We start from the raw sequence: 25,804 nt of genomic DNA on the forward strand, positions 1-25,804 counted from the left end.
GCCAGAGTAGTCTGCTTGGCTCGTTGAGTATTCTCAGCCATTCATAAGATCATGGCTGATCTGCTTGTAGCCGCAACTCCACATCCCTGCCTACCCCCAATAACCTTTCAACCTCTTGCTCATCAAGAATCTATCGACCAGGTATTTGTCTGGTAAACCTGCTCTGAATAGCTTCAAACACATTTACATCCTTCCTTAAATAAGGAGACCAATTCTATACACAGTACTCCGGATATGGTCACACCAGTGCCCTGTATAACGAAAGAATAACATCCCTATTTTTGTATTCAATTTCCCTCACAGTAAGAAATCATATTTTATTAATTTTTCTAATTAATTGCTGCGTCTGCATACTAACTTTTTGAAATTCATTCACTGGGACACCCAGGTCCTTCTCTGCAATCTCTCGCCATTTAGATAATATGCTTCATTTTTATTCTTCCTGCCAAAATGGACACTTTCACATTTTCCCACATTATGATCAGTTTGCCAGATCTTTGCCCACTCACTTAACCAATTTATATCCCAATGAAGATGTCTTCAAAAAGGAAAACAAATGCAAAACTGCTAGACAATGTTTATGTTTTAAGTGCTTATCATAGAATTTACAGTGCAGGAGGCCATTCGGCCCATCGAGTTACACCAGCCCTTAAAAGAGCACCCCTCTTAAGCCCACGCCTCCACTCTATCCCTAGTAACCCTACCTAACCTTTTGAACACTAAGGGGCAATTTAGCATGGTCAATCCACCTAACCTGCACATCTTTGGGCTGTGGAGGAAACTGGAGCACTCGGAGGAAACCCACGCAGACACAGGGAGAAAGTGCCAACTCCACAGAGACAGTCACCCAAGGCCAGAATTGAACCTGGGTCCCTGGAGCTGTGAGGCAGCAATGCTAACCACTTTGCCACCGTGCTGCCCTTCCTCAATAGAAGCTTCTAATTTTTCTACAGTAGTTCCAAAGAGGTCAACTGGCCCCTAAAAAAGTGTCTTTCTTTGTATATGAATGTCAATAGACATTTCAACCACAAGGGCATCACAGCAGATAGTGATCCTGTCTACATTCAACAGTGTACCCTTCACTGCCTGCTTCCCCACCTATTTTAGTATCATCCACAACTTTTGCTATATTACACTATGTCCCTGCTTGCAGATCATTTATATAAATTGTAAACAGTGGAGGTCCGAGGACTGACCCCTGTGGCACCCCGCTCATTACAGTTCACCAGCAAAGAAGGACCCAATTTATCCTGACCCTCTGCTTTCTGTCAGTCAGCCAATCCTCAATCCAATTTAGAACTCTACCCCTAATCACATACGATCTCACCTTCTGGATCAGTCTTTTATGCGGCACCTTATCAAAGGTGAACCTGAGGAAGGAGCAATGCTCTGAAAGCTAGTGATTCGAAACAAACCTGTTGGACTTTAACCTGGTGTTATAAGACTTCTTACTGTGCTCACCCCAGTCCAACACCGGCATCTCCACATCATTAGCCCTTCAAAGCCACTATCTCTGGATGCATCATGCTGGTTATACTGTTGAAACCTAAGCTGATTTCTGACCCCATTACCTCTTAAGTACAAAAATTGCCTACTTCTATCTCCATAACACCGTCCGGTTCATACCATCTGCCACCAAGTCCTGATTCACGCCTCTGGCCCCTGAGTTTTATCAGAAACAATCCCAATCTCTTTTATTAACTCAAGAACTCAAAATTCCTTCACATTTTGCGTCAACTTCAGCAGATCAAACAAAAGCTTATCCAGCACAAATGTCTTGCTGCTCATAACACTTATTCTTGCTGACCTACATTAATTCTCTCCCAATCTCTATACACTTTAAATTTAAAATTCTCACCCATTTGTTCTTTTCCGATCCAGTCATGGACTCACTCCTCTCTTTATAGATAATGGCCTTCGGCCCTACACAACCATAACACCAAACTGTCTCTTTGACTGCAACCTTCTGCACCATTATTAGCAGCTGTGCCTTCAGCCACCGAGACCATAATCTAAGTACATAAAAGGGAAGAGAGTCGCTAAAGTGAATGTTGGTCACTTGGAAGGTGAAACCAGAGAGTTAATAGTGGGGAACTCAGAAATGGCAGAAATGCTAAATCAATACTTTGCCTCAGTTTTCACGGTGGAGGACACTAGCACCATTCCTACAGGAACAGGCAATTCAGAGATCATAGAAAGGGAGGAACTCAGAACAACAACATCATTAGGGAAATGGTACTCAGCAAACTATTGTGATTGGGAGGAAGGCAGACAAGTCCCCAGGGGCTGATAGCCTACATCCTAGGGTTGTAGAGGAAGTGGCAACGGTGATAGTAGATCCATTGGTTGCAATATTCCAAAATTCCCTGGACATGGGAAAGATTCCAGTGGACTGGAAAAATGCTAACGTAACACCCTTATTCAAAAAGGGAGGGAGGCAGAATGTGGGAAATTACAGACCAGTTAGTTTAACATCTGTTGTTGGGAAATTGTTAGAATCAAGGAAGTAATATCAAGACATTTGGAAAGTCAGAACGCTATCCAGCAGAGTTAACATGGTTTTATGAAGGGCAAATCATGTTTGATTAATTTGCTAGAGTTCTTCAAAGATGTAACAAAGTGAAACCTACAATACTACCACTGGGCAGCAACGGCTGAAAGGTGAGGGGATGGGTACAAGAACCCGGCACAGGTTGGGTAGAAATGGAGGAGGCCTCCTGTAAAGGAACCTGGCTACAACAGCACTCCCATCCTCCTCAACAAGATACACAATGAGCCCTGTGGTAGCGGCCACGCTGAAAACGTGGACCCAGCTGAGACAATACTTCGAGATAACTAAGATGTCCCCCATGGCCCCCATCTTCAGCAATCATAGATACCCCCCAGCCATGCTCGATACCACCTTCAAAAGATGGAGGCGGGACAAGGGCGACTGACGGTCGGGGACTTCTACGTAGGGCATAGACTAGCGACACTGGACGAACTGACGAGGAAGTGGAAACTAACAAAAGGACAGTAAATGAGACACCTCCAAATAAAACACTTCCTCTGCAGAGACAGTAGGGTACCCTGGTGCCCTAGAAAACACACTACTAGAGGACCTGATAGGCCAAGCAGCAAGAAGGGGGGGCTATGTGGAAAATATACCGACAGTTACTGGACAGAGCTCGAACACCACTGGACGAGACCAGACAAAAATGGGAGGACGAACTGGGGACAGAGGTTGGGTGGGGACTCTGGAGTGAAGCAATGAGCAGGGTGAGCTCCACCTCCTCCTGCGCAAGGCTAAGCCTAATGCAGCTCAAAGTGGTGCGCAGATCCCGAACCTGAATCAACAGGTTCTTCCCGGAGGTGGAGGATAAATGTGAACGGTGCCAGAGGGTCCCGACCAACCACACCCACATGCTGTGGGCTTGTCCCAAACTTGCTGGGTCCTGGACATCCTTCTCTGAGGCAAGGTCCAAGGTTGTGGGAGTGAGGGTGAAGCCATGCCTAATAGTAGCAATCTTCAGGGTAAAGGAGTAACCAGAACTACACATGGGGAAGGGGGCTAACGCCCTTGCTTTCGCTTCCCTAATCACACGCCGGAGAATCCTGCTCGGCTGGCGATCAGCAGCACCACCCACAGCTGCAGACTGGCTCGCTGACCTTTCGGAATTTCTCCACCTGGAGAAGATTAAGTACGCCATCCGAGGGTCAGAGGAAGGCTTCCTGGATACTGGGGGGCAGTTTGTCGGCCTGTTCCAAAACCTGTTTGAGGCCAGCAAAGAGGAATAAGATAAGAACAAAAAAACAAGATAGATGAGGAACCAATGGACTGCGCAACCCGGGGCGGGGGACGGACGGAAAAGAGGCGGGGAAACCATAAAAGAAGAGAAGAGGAAGGTGCTTTCCCTGAAAATAAAAGCAAAACATAGCTGAAGCCAAAGGGGGGAGGGACTATATTCCGAATCCAGAGGGCGGCAAAATGCATATAAGGTCAATTAAATGAAAGACAAAAGAAACCTCTCTGTACAATAAAGTAAATTAACGCGGGTAAGAAAAATGTGATGTATATATTCATATTGTTTATAAATATGAGAAATGCCAATAAAAAGATTTCCCCCAAAAAAGTAACAAGCAAAGTGGATAATGCAGATCCGACAGATGTAGTGTATCTGCATTTCCATAAGGAGCTTGATAAGGTGTTGCACAGAAGGTTAATTCACAAGGTGAGATCATATCGGATTAGGGGTTATTATCAGCTTGGATAGAAGACTGGCTGATGGACAAAAGACAGAGAGTTGGGTTAAATGGGTCTTTTTCTGGATGGTAAGATGTAACTAGTGAGGTGCCACAGGGTTTGGTCCATGGGCCTCAGCTATTTACAATCTATATAAATGATTTGCTTCAGGGATAGAAGATTCTCTAACCAAATTTGCTGACAACACAAAAATAGGTGGGAAAGTAAGTGGCAATGAGGAAATAAGAACCTTACAAATGGATATAGATAGGTTAGGAGAATGGGCCAAAATGTGGCAGATGGAGTTTAACATGGATAAGTGTGAGGTCATGCATTTTGGTTGGAAAAATGGGAAGGCAACTTATTATCTAAATGGGGAGAGACTTCGGGGTCAGCCAGAGGGAGTGAATCTGTGGAACTCTTTGCCGCAGAAAGCTGTGGAGGCCAAATCACTGAGTATCTTTAAGCCAAAGATAGGTAGATTCTTGATTAATAAGGGGATCAGGGGTTATGGGGAGAAGGCTGGAGAATGGGGATGAGAAGAATACCAGGCATGATTTTTATTTTTTTAATAAACAATTTTATTGAGGTATTCTTGGCATTGTAAACAGTTACAGTGTACAATAATGTGCAAATATATCCTATTTATCCCCACATTCTACTCTAATCTACCCCCCCCCCCCAACTGACATTTAATTCCCCGCGAAGAAGTCGATGAATGGTTGCCACCTTCGGGCGAGCCCCAGAAAAGATCCTCTCAAGGCAAACTTAATTTTTTCCAGATCAAGAAAGCTCGACATGTCCGAGGGCCATACTTCGGTCTTCGGGGGCTTTGAGTCCCTCCATGCCCGCAGTATACGTCGCCGGGTTACCAGGGAAGCAAAGGCCAAGAAGTCGGCCTCATTCTCCTCCTGGACCCTCGGGTCTTCTGAGACCCCAAAAATTGCCACCTCTGGACTCATCACCACCCTAGTTTTCAGTACCTGGGACATGACGTCCGCAAATCCCTCCCAGTATCTCCTAAGTTTTGGACATGCCCAAAACATGTGGACGTGATTCGCTGGTCCTCCCGCACATCTAGCACACTTGTCTTCCACCCCCAAATATGTGCTCATCCAGGCCACCATCATGTGGGCCCGGTGTACGACCTTGAACTGAATCAGGCTGAGCCTAGCACATGTTGCAGTTGAATTTACCCTCCTCAGGGCTTCCGCCCATACCCCGTCCTGCATCTCCTCGCCGAGTTCCTCCTCCAACTTGAGCTTCAGTTCCTCTGTCTGGGACTCCTCCCCTTTCATAAGTTCTTGGTAAATATCCGAGACTTTCCCCTCTCCCACCTCTTCCCTAGAAACTACTCTATCCTGGATCCCATTTGGTGGGAGGCGTGGGAAGGATGGGACCTGTCTGCGTATGAAGTCACGCACTTGCAAGTACCTAAAGTCATTCCCCCTTACTAATCTGGATTTCTCCTCCAAGGCCCTCATGCTCGGGAAGCTCCCCCCCCTCCCCCAAGAACATATCGCCCATCCTCCTCACCCCCGCCCGCCACCATGCTCGGAATCCACCGTCCATGTTCCCGGGGGCGAATCGGTGGTTGTCGCAGAATGGAGACCAGACCGATGCTCCCACCTCCCCTACATGTTTCCTCCACTGGCCCGAGATCCGCAGGGCTGCCACCACTACCGGGCTGGTGGAGTACCTGGCCGGCGGGAGCGGTAGGGGAGCCGTGACCAGGGCTGCCAGACTGGTGCCCCTGCACGAAGCCATCTCCACTCGCCAATATCAGCCATGATTGAGTGGCGGAGCAGACTCAATGGGCTGAGTGACCTAATTCTGCTCCTATGTCTTATGGTCTTATCTTTTTCGTGAGTCACAGAAAACTAGCATGCCGGTACAACAGATAATAAAGAAAGCAAATGGGATGTTGGCATTTATAGCGAAAGGAATAGACTGTTAAGGTAACCATGTGCTTTTGCAACTATACACGGCATTGGTGAGACCACACCTGGAGTATTGTGCAGTTTTAGTCCCCTTATTTGAGGAAAGTTGTAGTGGCATTGGAGGCCGTTTTCAGAATTCTGCAGCCATTGTCTATTTAAGTAATACTTTGCCCTTTCATTCTTCCTGCCAAAGTGAACAACTTCATATTTTCCCACACTATACCCCATCTGCCAGATTTTTGAACACTCGCTCAACCTATCTTTACCCATCTGCATCCTCTTTGCATCTTCTTCACAACATACATTCCGACCTATCTTTGTGTATCTGCAAATTTAGCTACCATGCCTTTATTCACCTCATCTAAGTCATTGATGTAAATTGTAAAAAGTTGAGGCCTGGCACAGACCTCTGTGGACTCCACTCATCCCACCCTGCCATTCAGAAAAAGACCCATTTATGCACACACTGTTTTCTGCCAGACAGTCAATCTCTACCCATCATAACACCATGAACTTTTATTTTTCACAATGACCCTCGATGTGGCGCTTTATCAAATGCCTTCTGGAAATCCAACTACAGGACTTTTACAGGCTCCTCTGTCTCCACAGCACGTTTCCCCATCAAAGAACTCCAATAAATTGGTTGAACATGATTTCACTTTCACAAAACTCTTCCTGATTACCGTGAGTTTTTTAAGTGCCAGCTACAACCTCTGTAATGATCAATTCTAGCACGTTCCCCACAACAGACATCAAGCTAACTGTCCTATAGTTTCTTGCTTTCTGCCTCCCTCCCTTCTTGTTTTAAATTTTTTTTTATTGATTTTCATATTTTTAATGATACATAGTCCACCAATCACTGAAAGATTAATGCTTACATATTTACAGAGCTCCATCAGAGAAACGAGCAGAGACGGATAAATCAGAAAGAGAAAATATACATATCAAAGAAGGAACTTATGACTATTTGCATGTCTCCCCCCCCTCCTCGGTCGCACCCTGGTTGGGCTCTTGATGTTAGCCTTGGGCATCCCTCCCTTCTTGAAAAGAGGGGTTATATTTGCTACTTTCCATTCTGAATCTAGGCAATATTGGAAAATTAACACCAATGTATCTACTAGCTCATTAGCCACCTCTTTTAAGACCCCAGGATGAAGTCCATCAGGACCTGGAGACTTGTCAGCCCGCAGCTCCACCAGTTTGCTCAGTACCACTTTGCTAGTGATTGTAATTTCACAAAGTTCCTCTCTCTCTCTTCCACCTCCTGATTTACAGCTGTTCCTAGAATGGTTTTTGTGTCTTCTATAGTAAAGCGGCGGCAGAGAGCAGGTCACACACCCCATACGCTGATGTCACGTGCTCTGGGTGTGAAATCACGGAGGAGAGACTCCTCCATTTTGTAGCTTACAGCAAGCAAGCAAAGGACTATGTGAAGAATTTAAGATGGATCATTCTGTAGGAAAGGAAGAGAGGGCCAGAGACATAAACAGGCCAGGATCTCACAATTGAATCTGGAGAGAGCTTCCAGTACAGATTACGATAGGACAAAGCAGGTGTGCAATTTATCCAGAGCTCCAGGGCTTCTGGTGAACAATTAAGAAACTTAAATAATAATAATAATATTTATTGTCACAAGTGGGCTTACATTAACAATGCAATGAACTTACTGTGAAAAGCACCTAGTCGCCACATTCCGGCACCTGTTCAGGTACACAGAGGGAGAATTCAGAATGTCCAAATTACCTAACATCACGTCTTTCAGGACTTGTGGGAGAAAACCGGAGCGCCCGGAGGAAACCCACACAGACATAGGGAAAATGTGCAGACAGACAGTGACCTAAGCCCCGAATCGAACCTGGAACCCTGGAGCTATGAAGCAACAGTGCTAACCACTGTGCTACTGTGAAATCAGGAACAAAGCAGTATAAAAGTGATTTCTTGAGATGCGATTTTGTTAAATCCGCCACTGCAAATCAGAATACAAAGCCCATGTGTGTTATATGCAAGGAAGTATTGGTAAATTAAAGTTTAAAAACCTCAAAAGGTAAAAGGCATTTGATGACTAAACATGTTGAGTTTGAGGACAAACCTCTTGATTTTTTTCAAAGGATACGGCAAGAATTTAAATTGTCAGCTGAAGTCCTTGGCTTGGCAGAAATGTAACATTGAAGGACAAAGCAAGTGAGATCGTGAGGATCTAGCAGGCTCACCTGTTGCATTAAAGGTAAGAAATAATGGTAGGTTGCGAAGATCAGCCGGCATGGGTCACGTCGGCCAGTTGGTAAAAAAGGTTTGAAAAACACTACCTTCAACCGCTCAATCAAGTTATTCAGACACAATTTGCCTTTAACAAATCCGTGTTGGTTTTAATTTATGAATCTGGCAATTAATTTTGTCCCAGATTAATGTGCCAAAAAGCTCTCTCACTACCAACAAGTCGGTCAGTAATTGCCGGGTTTATCGCTTCCCTTTTTTGAACATGGGTGTCGCATTTGCAATCTTGCAGCCCTTTCGCGCCACTCCCATATCGAAGAAGGTTTTGAGCCCCCAAAATTTCCTCATCAAACTATGATGCATCCTATTCAGACCAGGTGATTTTATTATTCTGAGCACTATCAACTTTTTATATACATCTTTTTCATCTATTTTTAATCCTATCCATTTTTCCTTTATTGGGATATCGGCAACACCTTCCTTTTTGGTGACAACAGGTGCTAAGTATTTACTCGTTACTTCACCCATGGAATATTGTTGTTTTTTGCCCTTTATTTTGACTATTCCTTTGACTATTCTTTTAATATTCCTATGTTGATTAGACATTAAGGTTGCCTTTTTCTTGCTTGTGAATCTATTCTCATGCACTCACTTTGTCCATTATTTGTCATCCCCCTCCGGCCTAGGCTGTGGGTTGTTTGGGAGCCGTGCTTGGCTTCGTTCATTAGAGTCCTTGAGATCCTGAGAAATGTTTATTGATCCTGTCTTGGCATCAGCCTTCTTGAGCAACATAGATGGTGTCAATTTCCTGCAATTCTTCCATATTCCTGCATGTTACTCCCTTGTGATTATGTTGTTGATTAGAACAAAGAACAATACAGCACAGGAACAGACCTTCCAGCTCTCCAAGCCTGTACCGGTCATGATACCACCCTTGGCCAAAACCCTCAGCACTTCCTAGTGCCGTATCCCTCTATACTCATCCTATCCATGTATTTGTCGAGATGTCTTTTGAACGTCGTTAATGTACCTGCTTCCACAACCTCCCCTGGCAGCGCGTTCCAGGCACGCACCACCCTCTGTGTAAAAAACCTGCCTCGCACATCTCCTCTAAACTTTGCCCTTCAGACCTTAAACCTATGCTCCCTAGTGACTGATCCCTCCACCCTGGCAAAGAATGCCCGCCCATCCACTCTACCCATGCCCCTGATAATCTTGTAGATCACTATCAGGTTCCCCCTCAACCTCCGTTGTTCTAATGGAAACAGTCCAGTGTATTCAGCCTCTCCGCATAGTTAACACCCTCCAGACCAGGCAACACCCTGGTTAATGTCCTCTGCACCCTCTCCAAAGCCTCCACATCCTTCTGGTAGTGTGGTAACCAGAATTATGCGCAATATTCCAAGTGCAGGCGTACCAACGTTCTATACAACTTATTCATAGAATTTACAGTGCAGACGGCGGCCACCCGGCCCATCGCGTCCGCACCGGCCCCCAGAAAGAGCATCCCACCCAAGTTCACACCCCCACCCCACCCCTGCAGCCCAACAATCCCACCTAAACGCTTTGGACACGAAGGGAAATTTAGAATGGCCAATCCACCTAACCTGCACATCTTTGGACTGTGGGAGGAAACCCATGCAGACTCGGGGAGAACGTGCAGACTCTGCACAGACAGTGACCCAAACCGGGAACCGAACCTGGGACCCTGGAGCTGTGAAGCAACTGTGCTAACCACTGTGCTGTGCTGCCCCTGTAACATGACTTGCCAGTTTTTATACTCGATGCCCTGTCCAATGAAGGCAAGCATTCCATATGCTTTCTTGACTACCTTGTCCACTTGTGTTGCCACTTTCAAAGATCTGTGGACCTGTATGCCCAGGTCTCTCTGACTTTCTATATTCCTAAGAGTTTTGCCATTTACTGTATCTCTATGTTAGTCCTACCAAAATGCATTACCTCACATTTGTTTGATTAAACTCCATTTGCCATTTCTCTGCCCAAGTCTCCAACCTATCTATGTCCTGCTGTATTCTCTGACAATCATCAATACTATCATCATTCGCGGTGTCATCCGTGAACTTACTAATCAGACCATCTACATTTTCCTCCAAATCATCTATGTATACTACAAACAAGAGGCCCCAGCACCGATCACTGTGGAACACCACTAGTCACAACTGTCCATTCAGAAAAACACCCTTCTACTGCTGCCTTCTGTGACCGAGTCAGTTCTGTATCCATCTTGCCAACTCATCTCTGTGCCCGTGTGACTTCACTTTTTGTACCAGTCTGCCATGAGGCACCTTGTCAACGGCTTTACTGAAGTCCATGTAAACAACATCCACCCCTCATCAATCATCTTCTCAAAAAACTCGATCAAGTTAGTGAGTCACGACCTCCCCTTCTCAAAACCACGCTATCGCTAATGAGTCCATTTGTTTCCAAATGGGTAGAAATCCTGTCCGAGAATTCTCTCCAATAATTACTACCGACGTGAGGCTCTCCGGCCTATAGTTATTGCCTTTTCTCCTGCCTGCGCCTGAGATGTATGAGCATGAGGGCGAGAGTAGTCTGTTATCCTGTTCTAGCAAAAATCGTAGTCATTATGTGAAATGTGTTCTGTACATAATTTTACTCCTTTTTCCCATTATGTGTTATATTTCTTGAGGTTATGGGAGAGGAGTGCCTTTTTGACACTCCTTATCTCGTTTATAATGAAGATGGGAGGAAGCAGGGTGGGGTGATGGGTGGATGGTGGTGGAGTTGGATGATAGGGCTAGTTAAGTCCTCACTGAGATTGAGGTTAGCTCCACCAGTAAGAGCTAACCGTATCGGCTTTTTATTTTGGTTTTCTGTTATTTTGAATTTAAGAATCAGAGCCTTTCTCCTTCGATGGCCTGGGCAGATTATGTATCCTGGGTTCCTTCTGACTCTCCCTTGAAGTTGGAGATTTTCCTCTGGGTCCTTGTTTGCTCCGCAGTTATTTGAATGGGAGGATACGAGTGGTGCACAGGCAGAGGTGGGTTTGGTTAACCCTTGGCTGGTCTGTTAAAGAGTGAGATTCTTAGTATGCTTCCTGTGATGGCGGACAGTGCTGGGTCATAGTTGATATTTTTAGATCAGTCCAGGCATTCTTCCCCTTTTTTTTCTCTTTCCTTTCTTCATCCGAGTGAGTACGGTGCTATTACAAATCCTGGTCCGGTGGCTCAGGAGGGGTCCCCCGGTTGTACTGAGGCGGGAGGAATCATCTCCCCCGATCCAGGGCACCCAATTGTTGGGTGTCTTGATGGTTCTTCTATTCTACGATGGGGTCTCCCCGGCTGGGCCTGGCATAATCATCCTTTTTTCTTTTCAGTATAAATGGGGGCCGTGCACTGCCCTGGATGTGGCTGGAGAGTTGCAGGTTCGGCTGGGGTGTGGGTGTTGGGGTGCATTGCAAGTCCTGGAAACACAGACCATAGGATCAGGAGGAGGCCATTCGATCCTTCGAGCCGTCTCCACTGTTCATCATGATCATGGCTGATCATCCAACTCAATAGCCTAATCCCATTTTCCCCCCATATCCTTTGACTCCCTTCGCCCTGAATGCTATGTTGAATCCGGTAAGCAGAACACATAGACGATAGTAGAAATACACAAATTAGGTTTATTGCAATACAATTCCAAAACTCCTCCACTCCCCTAAAGGTTTCCTTCGTTTTTATGAGTTGGGGCTCTTCTTGTTAAGGGGAATTCCCGCCCCCTTAAAGGGGAAGTTCATATTCTGCGGCGGTCATGGGAAACTGTATGGTCCTGATCTCGGGGCCTCCATTGGGATAATAACATACTATATCTAATTGCTTCTTTAAAAAATGCAATGGTTTAGCCTCAACTACTTCCTGTGGGAACAAATTCCACAGGCTCACCACTCTCTGGGTGAAGAAACTTCTGCTCATCTCTGTCCTAAATAGTCTCCCCCATATCCTCAGACTGTCCCCTGATTCTGGACACACCCACCATCAGGAACATCCTTCCTGCATCTACCCTGTCTAGTCCTGTTAGAAATGTATAGGTTTCTACGAGATGCCCCTTCATTCTTCTGAACTCCAGCGAATACAATCCTAACCGATTCAATCTCTCCTCATATGTCAGGCATGCCATCCTAAGAATCAGTCTGGTAAACCTTTGTTGCACTCCCTCTAAAGCAAGAACATTCTTCCTCAGATAAGGAGACTAAAGCTGCGCACAATATTCCAGGTGTGGCCTCACCAAGGCCCTGTATAATTGCAGCAAGACATTCCTGTTCCTGTACTCGAATCCTTTCGCAATGAAGGCCAGCATGCCATTTGCCTTCTTTACCACCTGCTGTACCTGCATGCTTACCTTCAATGACTGGTGTACGAGGACACCCAGGTCTCATTGCACATTCCCCTTTCCTATTTTATGGCCATTCAGATAATAGTCTGACTTTTCATTTTTTCTACCCAAGTGGATATCCTCGCATTTCTCCAAATTATACTGCATCATCTGCCATTCAGTTGCCCACTCACTCAGCTTGTCCAAATCATATGAAGAATCTCTACATCCTCCTCACAGCTCACCCTCCCACCCGACTTGGTGTCATCTGCAAATTTGGAGATATTACATTTTGTTCCCTCAAGCAAATCATTAATATTATGAATAGCTGGGGTCCTAGCACCAATCCCTGCGGTACCCCACAGGTCACTGCCTGCCAATTTGAAAAAGACCTACTCTTTGTTCCCTGTCTGCCAACCAGTTTTCTATCCATCTCAATACACTACCCCTAATACAATGCACTTTAATTTTAAATGCTAATGTCTTATGCAGGACTCTTATGTGGGACAAAAGCCTTCTAAAAGTCCAAATATACCAGATCCACTGGTTCGCCCTCGTCAACTCTACTAGTTACGTCCTCCAGGAATTCCAATAGATTTGTCGAGCATGATTTCCCCTTTATAAATCCATGCTGACTCTGTCCGATCCTGCCAGTTTTCAAAGTGCTCTACCATAAAATCTTTGATAATGGATTCTAGAATTTTCCCCAGTACCAACGTCAGGTTTACTGGTCTACAATTTCCTGTTTTCTCTCTACCTCCCTTTTTAAATAGTGAGTTACATTAGCTACCCTCCAATCTGCAGGAACTGTTCTAGAGTCTATAGAATTCTGGAAGATGACCACCAATGACCGCCGCAGAATATGAACTTCCCCTTTAAAGGGGCGGGAATTTCCCTCAACAAGGAGAGCCCCAACTCATAAAAATGAAGGAAACCTTTAGGGGAGTGGAGGAGTTTTGGAATTGTATTGCAATAAACCTCATTTGTGTATTTCTACTATCGTCTATGTGTTCTGCTTACCGGATTCAACATAGCATTCAGGGCGAAGGGAGTCAAAGGATATGGAGGGAAAACGGGATTAGGCTATTTCATTTCTAGAGCCACTTCCTTAAGTACTCTGGGATGCAGATTATCGGGCCCTGGGTATATATCGGCCTTCAATCCCATAAATATCCCCAACACCATTTTTCTACTAATATTGACCTCTTTCAGTTTGTCCCTCTCACTAAACCCTGAGTTCCCCAACATTTCTGGTATCTGATTTGTGTCCTCATTTGTGAAGGCAGAACCAAAATATGTGTTTAGTTGCTCAGCAATTTCTTTGTCTCCTATTATTTCTGTTCCTGACTGCAAGGGACCTACATTTGTCTTCAATCTTTTTCTCTAAGTACCTATAGAAACTTTTACAGTCCGATTTTTGTTCCCTGCAAGCTTAAAATCGTACTCTATTTTCCCCTTCTTAATCAACCCCTTCATCCTTCTTTGCTGAATTCTAAACTGCTACCAATCCTCAGGCCTGTTGTTTGCCTTGGACAATTTGTATGCTTCTTCCTTGAATCGAAGACTATCTCTACTTTCTCTTGGAAGCCATGAATTAATCACCTTTCCTGTTTTACTTTTGTGCCAAACAGGAATAAACAATTGTTGCAGTTCCCATGTGCTCCTTGAATATTTGCCATTGCCTATCCACTGTCCTCCCTTTAAGTAACATTCCCCAATCGATTAAAGCCAACTCATGTCTCATATCATTGTAGTTTCCTTTATTAAGATTCAGGACCCCAAGAGTCCTGCCTTAAGGGCAGGTATAAAGAATTTGTTAATGGTTCCTGCATGGGTGCAGATGGGGTTGGTATCTGAGGAGATGAAGCTGTGGTATGTCATTCGTGTCTTTGGGGGTGGGGGGGGGTGATATATATTGTGCGTGCACATGGCATGGAAAATTGACCCTGAACTCATATGGTAATTGTGAGCAGATGCGTCGTGGGACGGTGTGCACCATTTTACCATACTTTCATGTCTTCATCCTGTTTTCTCACTTGGTCTCTGGTAAGGCTCATAGAGGCTTTGAGCTACATCAAATGATTGTGTCGAGCCAGTTTTAATGTTGTTCTCCTGTTCCCCTCTGTAATCATATATGTTGAGCTATTTTTCTCCTTGCTTACTGCAATGTATTTATTTTGTAATTTTATTGTATTGTTTGCAAAAATGTAAAATCCTAATAAATACACGTGTAAAATAATGAGCTCTTCTCAAGTATTTTCACATTGATTTTTCAGGAATTCTTCCCCATTTCATTCAGTTTATATTAGGATAGTTGATTGGCCACATTATCATTACTCATTAAGACATCAAGAAGAAAGAGTCTAAAGAGTAAGGGAACTGTACATTTGAGTTACAGATATAAGTTACTTATTCTTCGATCCTGTGTTTAACTATTCTAATACACTTAGATTAAACATGATACAAAACATCAACTTCTTGCATGAACAACTCAGTATGCCAGCAGAGGGATTCCATTCAGAATGACTATAACCAGCTCGAGTGCCACTATCATAGAAATTGATGAGAATGAGCACAATTCCATCAGCCTCTGAAACAGAATGGAATTTTTCTTTCTTAATGTTCACTTTTAGCTGCTGACCATCTTTAAGAAGCTACGGTGAAGGTCCAAGGTCCACAATGAGATAGTGCTAGAACTGGGCTACGCACTTTCAGCATTTTCTGTTCCTGTTTCAGGTCTGGCAGCGTTCCTCGTCAAATTGCCCTTGGTGTTGGGTGGAGGTGTTGAGTTTGGGTAGGGTGCTCTTTCCAAGAGCCGGTGCAGACTCAAAGGGCCGAATGGCCTCCTTCTGCACTGTAAATTCAATGATAATCTATGATTAATCTAGGACAAAGGTTCGGCACAACATCGTGGGCCGAAGGGCCTGTTCTGTGCTGTATTTTCTATGTTCTATGTGTGTGCGATTTGTTTGGGAACAGCAGAATTCTGGTTCTAATATGTTTTAGCAACCTGTCTCTGCTAGATTTTGCTAAAACCAAACCACATGGAACAGGATCCGTTGGCAGATGCTCTGTACTCGCCCTTAAAGCTTCCTTCCCCATCAACTTTGTTTATAAGAGCTCTCTAGAATACCAAAAGTCTCAACAGCATTTGAATATTCTGCAACTTTTGAGGGGAGCTCCCACACCCAGTCGTGACGCAATCTCAAGAAGAACATTCATGTCCAGTGCTGAGGCAACCTCATGTATATAAGTTACAAAGAAGAAAAAAAGGAAGAAAGGAAGAGCGAGCGAGAGCAGATGGGAGAGAGAGAGAGCAAGATAGTGGGCGAAAGTGAGCACAAACAAACAGCGGTAGCCAATCTGCACAGAGTAAGGTCTGACAAATAGCAATAAGATAATGACCAGATCGGTTGTTTTGGTTTAGGGATAAATACTGGCCAGGACAATGGGGAAAATTCCCATGCTCTTCTAGGAATAGTGTCATGGAATTTTTACATGCACCGGAGTCAGAAGAGTGGGATTCAATTTAATGCTTCATCCAAAAGACAATACCTCTCACAATGCAGCATCCGTAAGTAATACAGAAATAGGTCAACTAATAATTTGAAGTTAAAACTTTCAGGGTTTCACTAAATCCTGAAATTCAAGTATTGCCGCGAAAGCACTAATATATTAATTTTACATAATTCCTTTAATTTCTACACCATGGCTATAATATTTTTGTTCCACTTTCAAGCACCTCCGGACTCTTGAAATTATATTGCCGATGAACTGTCAGTCAGTGAACAATACCTGTGAAAAACTTAATGCAAAGTAGTAGAAAAAAAGCTCATCATGCAAATGAACAGAACAAGGTGCACAGCATGGAAGCAGTGCTCGTCTCTTCCGTTCCACCAAATCTTATGCCATTGCTTAAAATGAGGAAATAGATCCTACCAAACCTATAATCTCAGATATTATAAACTGAGACATCTGTGCTATTAGTGGTGCCCCTCTGTTGTCTCCAACTGGTATTCTGTTCTTTGGAACTGTTGTATTGCTGATTAGAAACAGCCTAGCTTGCACAGAATTCTCTTCTTTTTTAAGTTCTATCTCCCTGCTTCCCCCACCCCGCTCCTTCTGGCCTGGCAAAGGTTCAGAAACAGGACAATCACTAGTATTTCAACCAAGTGGCCAAGCTTCATCTGGGAGCCAAGTGTTGGGATGGCGACAGTCCAACTGGTGATTTCATGAATCATGAGTTTCATTCTCTATGTGTAAGGTTACAAAAGGAACTTCAACACACAGCAGGGCAAGCGTTGCCTTTCCTCTTCCAAGCTGTCTTTAACCTGCATTACAACATGACACGGGCAATAAAAAGGCACCAGTACCTGCACATATAACTGTCCTTATGAAAATTGTAGAATTGCAGAGTACATCAATGGCATCTATTTCAGCTTTTAGGTAAATAGGGAATTTCCTAACCAACTTTCTTTAGGACCCTTAACGCTAGCCATTGAACAGCCTGACATCTGAGTTCTGGTCCAAATTTGAGTCAAAATGAGATAAAAGGACAATGTTTTAATACTTCAGCAAAAAGATTACACTTCTGGACTGTATTTTATGAAAAGTCTTTGAATGGTGTGACACCACAAACTCAATACTGCATGGAATATGATTGCAAGGCGAAAGGTATCAATCAGGCAGCCTAACCTTTTTTTATGTAACAAGGTGATTACAGTAGCATCATGGTCAATTTAAATTACTAGTTGTCTATTACTAAGCCCAGAATGCACCAATTCTCCTCACTTCACAAGCTAAGTTAAGGAGATTTCTCAAAATTATCGCAAAATGTAGTGATCCACTCTGATCGAGTAAAACCCAATCTTGTGAATCTCTTTACTGGACAATTTCCTCCTCTCGTCTTGGAAAGCTAACATTAGCTGTTCGTAGCTACGGAGGTAGCGCCCCTACCCCTGGACCAGGAGTTATGGGTTCAAGTCCAACGCCAGGTCTTATTGGCCATGAAAAGAGTTTTCATAATGCAGTTTAACAGGCTAATAAAAAATCTCGGAATCCTTCCAGCATTTTCTCCACTATTCCCCAAAGGGAAAATGTGTGAAGATACGCTAAAACGAAAACTGACCCTAAACCTAACTCCGTCTCTTGTCTCCGTCACACTCTGATCTGACGTTTTGACCTGAAAGCCAACTGCACTCTCACCATCAAGCCACCAATATTGCTCCACATCACGCTTCACCAGCACACCATCATTTTCCTACATCAACGCAACTATACCCTACTGGTTTAGGTCATCGTTCTTTTCCAAACTCCTTATCACCCTAGCGAAGTCTTCACACACCATCATCTTACATCACAATACCCACCCAGACACCAATCATCACCTACCTCACTTCCTGCACACAGATTTATCGCCCCACTGCACAATCCCAAGCCAGGCAACTACTGCATTATTACACTCTCCATATCCAGTCCTAATCACTGGCTGCATTCTTCCCATTCTGACCCCATTACTTATCTCACTTCTTAGTCAAAGCTCACATGGATGAAACTGCAGTAATTGTGCAGCAATTAATTTAATGCACCAATGCCAAAGAATAAATTAGGTTGATTTGAAAGAAAATGTACTAGCCTTTATCGTTAAAATAAAAGCAAAATGATGTGGATGCTGGAGATTTGGAATGAAAGCAGAAAGTACTGAAAAAACTCAGCAGGTCTGACAACATCTGTGAAGAGAGAAACAGAATTAACATTGAGGCCAATATAATTCTTCATAAGTAGCATGATTTTTTTTAAATCACTGGATGCTTCATTTGTGGAGGGACTCATTTGTGGCTTCCCTTGAGCTTTAAAGATAGATTGTATTGTCCTTTACTGAAAAAGCTGCAAGGCTGATTCTCAGATTATCACGAGAAATACTAATTTCAGTCCAACAGGATCGGCATCAGGTGAACCAGAATTCGTTTACTTTTTGCCATCCTTCTGAATGCGCTTTCATTGCCATACGATTCCACTGACAACGTCAGCATTTTTGTAACTCAACAAAGTTGCTATTTTTTGTGAAGTTGATTTTTGGCAGAAGGCCAAGTGATTATGAATTTAATATGTTCCATGGAATCCCTGCAGTATGGAAGGAGGCCATTCGGCCCATCAAATCTGCACCGACCCTCCGAAACAGCACCCTACCTAGGCCCACTCCCCTGCCCTATCCTCGTAACCCCACTTAATCTGCATATCTTTGGACACCAAGGGGCAATTTAGCATGGCCAATCCACCTAACCTGCACATCTCTGAACTGTGGGAGGAAACCGGAGCATCCGGAGTTAGCCCATACAGACATGGGCAGAATGTGCAAACTCCGCACCGTTTACATTTTACACAATTCTGACTGATCTTGCACTTACCACTTCATCTAAATTCTTTGCAATCTTAATTTCTTCTTCCTCGTTGAGCTGGGCCTCTCTTTCACGTGCCTCCAAGTCTGAAATTGAACAAAAGTTTTACCGGTGACTGAGTTTAAGACATATAAAATTAACTTACCAGCACTAATGGTAGGGACATTTCAGCACATCTTCCTCGGCACGAAGTTTCAATCATGATGATCTGTTTACAGATTTTAATTTGAAATTTTGTGATCATAGAGGTAAAAGATGTTTGTTCAGTACAAAGGAACAGATATCATTTGCTACAAAACCACTTATCGGGGAGATGAGTTCACATTTTGATTGACAGTTACAAAAGGCTATTAAATGAATAGCTGTCCTTGAATCAATTACTGAAAAGAAGTTTGTTTTTGTAACAGACTGACTACTTGAGGGGGTTTAAAATCTTTGAATGGTTTCTGTGGCCTGCCCATAGAGGATACTGAGTGGGCAGCTATGGAGGTGGTATGGGAGTATGAGGTGGTCAGTGCTATGAGGTGGCGTGGGATATGGGAGGGCTTTTGGGTATGAAGGGGCATGGGTAGGGAGATGACGGATAGATGTAAGCGATAGCCTTTTATAAAATGGAAGTGGGCCATTTAACCAGACCGCCTTGGCACTCATTCACCTCCATGGCTGCCTGCAAAGGCAGCAGGCCCAACTCTATCACAACCCCACCCTCCAAGGTCAACCACAGAAAAACTTTGGAGTAGGTTAAAATTCTTTCAGAGTGTCATACTAAGCACTTTGGTGTTACTTCCTGGTCAGGTGAGATACAATTCTCCCTAGACTATCCAATGCTATGAAAGGTCACACCCCTTGGTGCTTCATTTGCCACCTCAATCGCTTTTAATGCTGTTTATTTCACATACCAAGCTTTACTTTCTTCCTCTTGCTGTCGAGTTTCTGGTTTCTCTCCGCTGCCTGTTTTTTGGCTTTTCTGATTTTATCATAGGCTGCCTTAAAAAGGGAGAAAATTGAGAAAGTTAATACGTCTGTCACAGATGTAACCAAGATAGTTTGACCATGATAATTTGCCATTCGCATCATGCCTGAAGTATTCGGTGTTGCTGACACCGGGATATAATTTCATGCCTCCGACATCTTGAACTTACTTTTTCAGGCTCCCAAGAGCCGGTGGAGGTAGCGTCAAACGTGGGACTCAATTTCATTTGCCCTCCAATCGGCCAATATAAGGTGCACTACATTAGAAAAGCAAGAAGTGCTCATAGCCTTAGGTCTCGGCTTCAGTGCTGCTTTCACAAAGTACAAAGTAGAATGTCATCCTGTGTTGCAAGTTGAGAAACTAACATCAATATTTTTGCATTCTACACATAGTTGCCCTTATGGCTGGCCATGGTACGTTTGAACATCCAGTGCTCAGGATGGAGACCAAAAGGTAGACAGATCCGCAGCAGCACAAAACCAAAATAGTAATTGCAGGCTGCGCTGTGGGAAAGTGATGCTGGGGTGGGAAAGGAAGTGAAAGTGAAGAGGGGGGTGTAGTGCTGGATCTGTTGATTAATGGCTACGATTAAGGTGGCTGGGTGACTGGTGATTAAGTGGTAATCCCCTGTTCCTGTTGTCATGTTTGACCTTGTAGAATGGATAGCACGCCAGCAATCATTTACAGCTGGTAAAGGCAGTCCTTTAGGATCAGAACATGTGTGCAGCACATCCCATATTGCATGTGGGCAACAAATCCCACATTGACGTGTTCAGATTATATCATGTCCGTGCTGAACGCCAGATAAAAGTGGTTTAGTTTTGAATTCCAGCAACCAGTTTCAGAATGGGAAAATGAGATTGATGAAATAATGTGAAATAATGGAGTAGGTTTCAGAGTTAGTGCGACTAGTGAAATACTGCTCAGATGGGTTAAAACATCAAAAATGCTTTTTCTTTCTGACTGTTTTCATCTGAAGATGATGGGTCTTGTGGGGTCAGCGACATAGATACCAGCTACAACCCAGCACCTCAACTTACCATTTTTTATATGTGAGCATAGAAGTGCATGAATATCATGAAGCGCATCACCTCTATACTCCCAGAACGTGATCCACTGCAATTTGCATACCGTCACAACCGGTCCACAGCAGCCGCCATTTCCCTGGCCCTATACTCATCCCTAAAGTATCTCGACAACAAGGATTCCTACATCAGACTCCTATTTATTGACTACAGCTCTGCCTTCAACACCATAATCCCAGCGAAGCTCATATCAAAGCTCCAAAACCTAGGACTTGGCTCCACACTCTGCAACTGGATCCTCGATTTTCTGACCAGACCACAATCAGTAAGAATGAACAACAACACCTCCTCCACAATAGTCCTCAATACCGGAGCCCTGCAAGGCTGCATACTCAGCCCCCTACTCTACTCCCTGTACACACACGACTGCGTGGCAAAATTTGGTTCCAACTCCATCTACAAGTTTGCTGACGATACGACCATAGTGGGCCGGGTCTCGAATAACGACGAGTCAGAATACAGGAGGGAGATAGAGAACCTAGTGGAGTGGTGCAGCGACAACAATCTCTCCCTCAATGCCAGCAAAACTAAAGAGCTGGTCATTCTTCAGGAAGCAAAGTACTGTACACACCCCTGTCAGCATCAACGGGGCCGAGGTGGAGATGATTAGCAGTTTCAAATTCCTAGGGGTGCACATCTCCAAAAATCTGTCCTGGTCCACCCACGTCGACGCTACCACCAAGAAAGCATACCAGCGCCTATACTTCCTCAGGAAACTAAGGAAATTCGGCATGTCCACATTAACTCTTACCAACTTTTACAGATGCACCATAGAAAACATCCTATCTGGCTGCATCACAGCCTGGTATGGCAACTGCTCGGCCCAGGACCGCAAGAAACTTCAGAGAGTCGTGAACAGCGCCCAGTCCATCACACGAACCTGCCTCCCATCCATTGACTCCATCTACACCTCCCGCTGCCTGGGGAAAGCGGGCAGCATAATCAAAGACCCCTCCCACCCGGCTTACTCATTCTTCCAACTTCTTCCATGGGCAGGAGATACAGGAGTCTGAGAACACGCACAAACAGACTCAAAATCAGCTTCTTCCCCGCTGTTACCAGACTCCTAAATGATCCTCCATGGACTGACTTTATTAACACTACACCCTGTATGCTTCATCTGATGCCGGTGCTTATTTAGTTACATTGTATACCTTGTGTTGCCCTATTATGTATTTTCTTTTATTCCCTTTTCTTCCCATGTACTTAATGATCTGTTGAGTTGCTCGCAGAAAAATACTTTTCACTGTACCTCGGTACACGTGACAATAAACAAAAAAATCCAACGAGTGGGTTCACTGGCAAACTTTCAAAATTGTGCAAAGCAGTTTAGCCAAGCATGATTTTGTCCTCATTCACATGCGGTTTTCAGAAGACATCATGGGACAATAATCAGGATTGAGAAGCCTAGCTGCATATTCCCTTCTGTAGCCGATAAATAAAGGATCAACTGTAATCCTCTTCCCACCCCTATCTGCTGCCCTGCATAAAACCAACTAATTTGATTCAAAGTTAGGAACAAACTTAGGATCTTCTGATTTGCACAGACGAGCACTGCATCCGACAGTGCATTAATTCATTAAACAAACAGGAGAATAAATATTAATAATTGTCAAAATGACACTAGAGCAAAAGATTCTGTAAACTTGTTTCAATTCTAAATTCGAATCGCATGACTAGAATTCTTTTTCTTTAAATCCAGAGCTAGCACACAGTCTCACAATAAGTGTCAACTGGACAGTCTGTGTGAAGATGTATTTTCTCTTCTGGCCAGAAACATCAAAGGAAACAAAAGGAGAGCAGCCGTTCAGGGAAAGTTAGTGTAGGCTTTATAGTGATGCCAATTTGCAACAAATTATCTTCTGGAAACATTTCCAAGTGTGTTGCCTCTACTAGGAAAGAACTGGCAAACACTTGTAAACATTATCCTTGTAACCAACGTCTGCTGTAAATTATAGTTCCTTTTATTCATGAATCGTGGTACACGCAGTGGTGAAAGCTGCAACGTAATGACTGAAAAGCACTATGTGAAGAAGAATGAAGAACAAACTCACGACTTACAGTATGCAAAGATGAAACCATCTACCTCAATATATATTTAATAAGAATATGGAAAAGAAAATGGTTTAAATTAGAAATCTCACTCCAAGGTCATTGGATAGTCAATGTTCCAAATGGGTACTTGTCACATCGGTTCAATGATTTGATTTGATATGATTCATTATTGTCACATGTATTAATATACAGTGGAAAGTATTGTTTCTTGCATGCATACCATACATAGGGGAGACTGCAGAATGTAATGTTACAGTCATAGCTAGGATGTAGAGAAAAGATCAACTTTTCCTGCCTAAGACAGGAAAACTCTTCTGCACTATCGACTATTGCGTTGTACCAAAACCATGGTCCACTTGCCCACAATAACCTATCACAATTGCCGGCAAGGTACCTCATCATAGGTGGGGAAAGGTAGCAGTCATGATAAATTGCTTCCTTGAGAATGAATTGAACAACTGTGTTTTTGTTGCTGAAGGTTGACAAGCCACAAATATATTCCAATGGCATTAGAAACGTGAACATAAAAATCTTACTTTTGCTGCTGAATCTGTAAGAACTTCCAGAGCCTGGGATAACTGATGGAACAATTCCACTACAAATACAAAAAAGAAACAAGAGTGATTAGAAGAGCAAATCCTAATGGTTATAAATAGGTACCCATTGCATGACCTGCACATACTTTAAAGTAAAGTCCTGTGTCTTTATCTACCTTCACACTTTCAATTTCCCCTTTCTTCTTCTGTGTCCAGAATAGCATCTTGATCTGGATTGCAATGTCAAGTCTCTTTTTAACTCAATTCTCAACCTCACGGTTATCACATCTCTACAAGAGATAGAATTTCAGATTCTTTCATTTCTAAGTGATCCTCAGCATATGAAGCAACCCCCTCCCCCCCCACCCATGCTCCCGAATCTCCTAGCATCGTTGCATTTCTCATACATCCTATACCACTGCAAATTGAATCAAATCTCATCTTCAAGTGTGTGCCATGTCAAGGAAATCCTTCTGATATTATTCCCTTTAAAATTACCCATGTAGTCAATGTCAATCTACGAAGCTCTGGGAGTTTTCAGGACTGATTAATGGTGGTCTACTAGCCTAGCTGCCTTATTTAGTAGAGCATCACATATCAAGCCAAATGAATGGGGTGTCACCAGTGGAAAGAGGCTCACCTGCTTTGGGATTGTCTGGGTTCTTGTCTGGATGACATTTCAAAGCCTTCTGTCTGTATGCTTTCTTAATCTGTAAATTCAAAGACACACATAAAAAGATTATGCCAAAGTAAGGAGTAAAACATCTGCCAGTTAAAAACTGAACTCGGGAAAACATCATCCTATTTACACTCTCCCACATTTAAAATCTTATCCTTTTTCTCCTGAAATGAGCAATTCATTTCATTTCATTTCATTTTCAAACCATACTGTGATATGACTTCAAGCACACAGGAATGTTGAACAGTCAAGCAGGAGTCCAAACAAAGAGTGGGGGCAGCATCACAACTCAGGGTGGACCTGTATACATTGCGACTCTGAAGACACAGGGCCATCCCAGCAGAGGTCCAGACAGGACAGTACAATTTGCCTCAGTTTGGGAAATGTTCCTAATCATTGTCCAGTGATCCCCTGCAGGAACATTCACAACATGGACAGGATTGGTTACAAGCAGCCTGGTGACAACCACTAACAAATAAATGGCCACTTTAGCAAAGTGTATGCACAACAAGATTTGAGCCTGTTAGGAGGAACAGAAAAAAAAAGACAAAATGTAGTGTTGCAGTGTAGTTTAAGATATATTCTTGCTGCTCTGCAGCAGGCAAGCTGAGCAAGAAAATAATGCCGAGTTGCAGATAAAGAGGTCAGTAAAGAGCATCCTGTGAGTTGTGTGATGGTCATTTTAAAGTTTCATATCGAGGAGCAGAATAAATCATTCATTTTTGGATCCATGGGATTATATTGTGACTACTGAGTAGCTGTATTAGTAATCAGAGAGCGGGTCAATGAAAGTGAACAAGTTAAAGAGATTGAATCTAACTGCAACTTCACTGCTTAACTCGACTATCATTTAGCATATTACTTTTGATAACATTCTGAGCAACCTCTCTTTGAGAAGTTTAAGCTTCTGGCAATAAGGAGGTTAATAATAATTATTCTTATTCTATGAATAAGCACAGATTTACCTAATTAAAATTTGTACTTTAAAGAAATGAAACTGCGAAGTCTGGTTGCAATTGTGGTTTTGAATAAGGAAATCACAGCAATCCAACAGTGTTCCATGTGTTATTTGTTTATTATCCTTGCTTGTTTTGAACCGCAGAGAAACTGTTCACTGCGCTGTGGGGCAGATGGCACAGGCTGGTCACTGCATACCTCGCTTGAGAACAGAGAGAGTGTGCCTGTTTTATAGTAAGGTTCAAGTGGAACGGAGAAGCTGAAGAGTTTCCAATGCTGAGTTTGTCTGCATCGTCTGCCATCAGTCAACCACAGCTAGAAAAAACAGAATCAAAATCCAAGCGCAAGAGCTTCAAAAGCACCATCAGGATATATTTTGAACATTCTCATGCCAAACCTCAACACAG

The 25,804-nt window shown here is 43.5% G+C and overlaps 1 protein-coding gene across 5 annotated transcripts in view; it reads right to left on the bottom strand.

Moving 5' to 3' along the window:
* dnajc17 (DnaJ (Hsp40) homolog, subfamily C, member 17) overlaps positions 1 to 25,804 on the bottom strand; it is a 214,711-nt gene that overhangs the window by 133,201 nt on the left and 55,706 nt on the right. For 4 of the 5 annotated variants that reach the window (XM_072486413.1, XM_072486393.1, XM_072486396.1 and 1 more), the window contains exons 2-6: positions 24,402 to 24,471; positions 23,762 to 23,820; positions 20,255 to 20,341; positions 20,012 to 20,099; positions 19,122 to 19,198 (exon numbers count right to left, since the gene is read on the bottom strand). In XM_072486413.1, coding sequence (XP_072342514.1) covers positions 19,122 to 19,198; positions 20,012 to 20,099; positions 20,255 to 20,341; positions 23,762 to 23,820; positions 24,402 to 24,471 — 381 coding nt within the window. The remainder of the gene's footprint in view (positions 1 to 19,121; positions 19,199 to 20,011; positions 20,100 to 20,254; positions 20,342 to 23,761; positions 23,821 to 24,401; positions 24,472 to 25,804) is intronic. The other variant, XM_072486402.1, reaches the window with a different exon arrangement.

Source organism: Scyliorhinus torazame, chromosome 2, assembly GCF_047496885.1.
Source record: "Scyliorhinus torazame isolate Kashiwa2021f chromosome 2, sScyTor2.1, whole genome shotgun sequence".
NCBI classification, from domain to species: domain Eukaryota; kingdom Metazoa; phylum Chordata; class Chondrichthyes; order Carcharhiniformes; family Scyliorhinidae; genus Scyliorhinus; species Scyliorhinus torazame.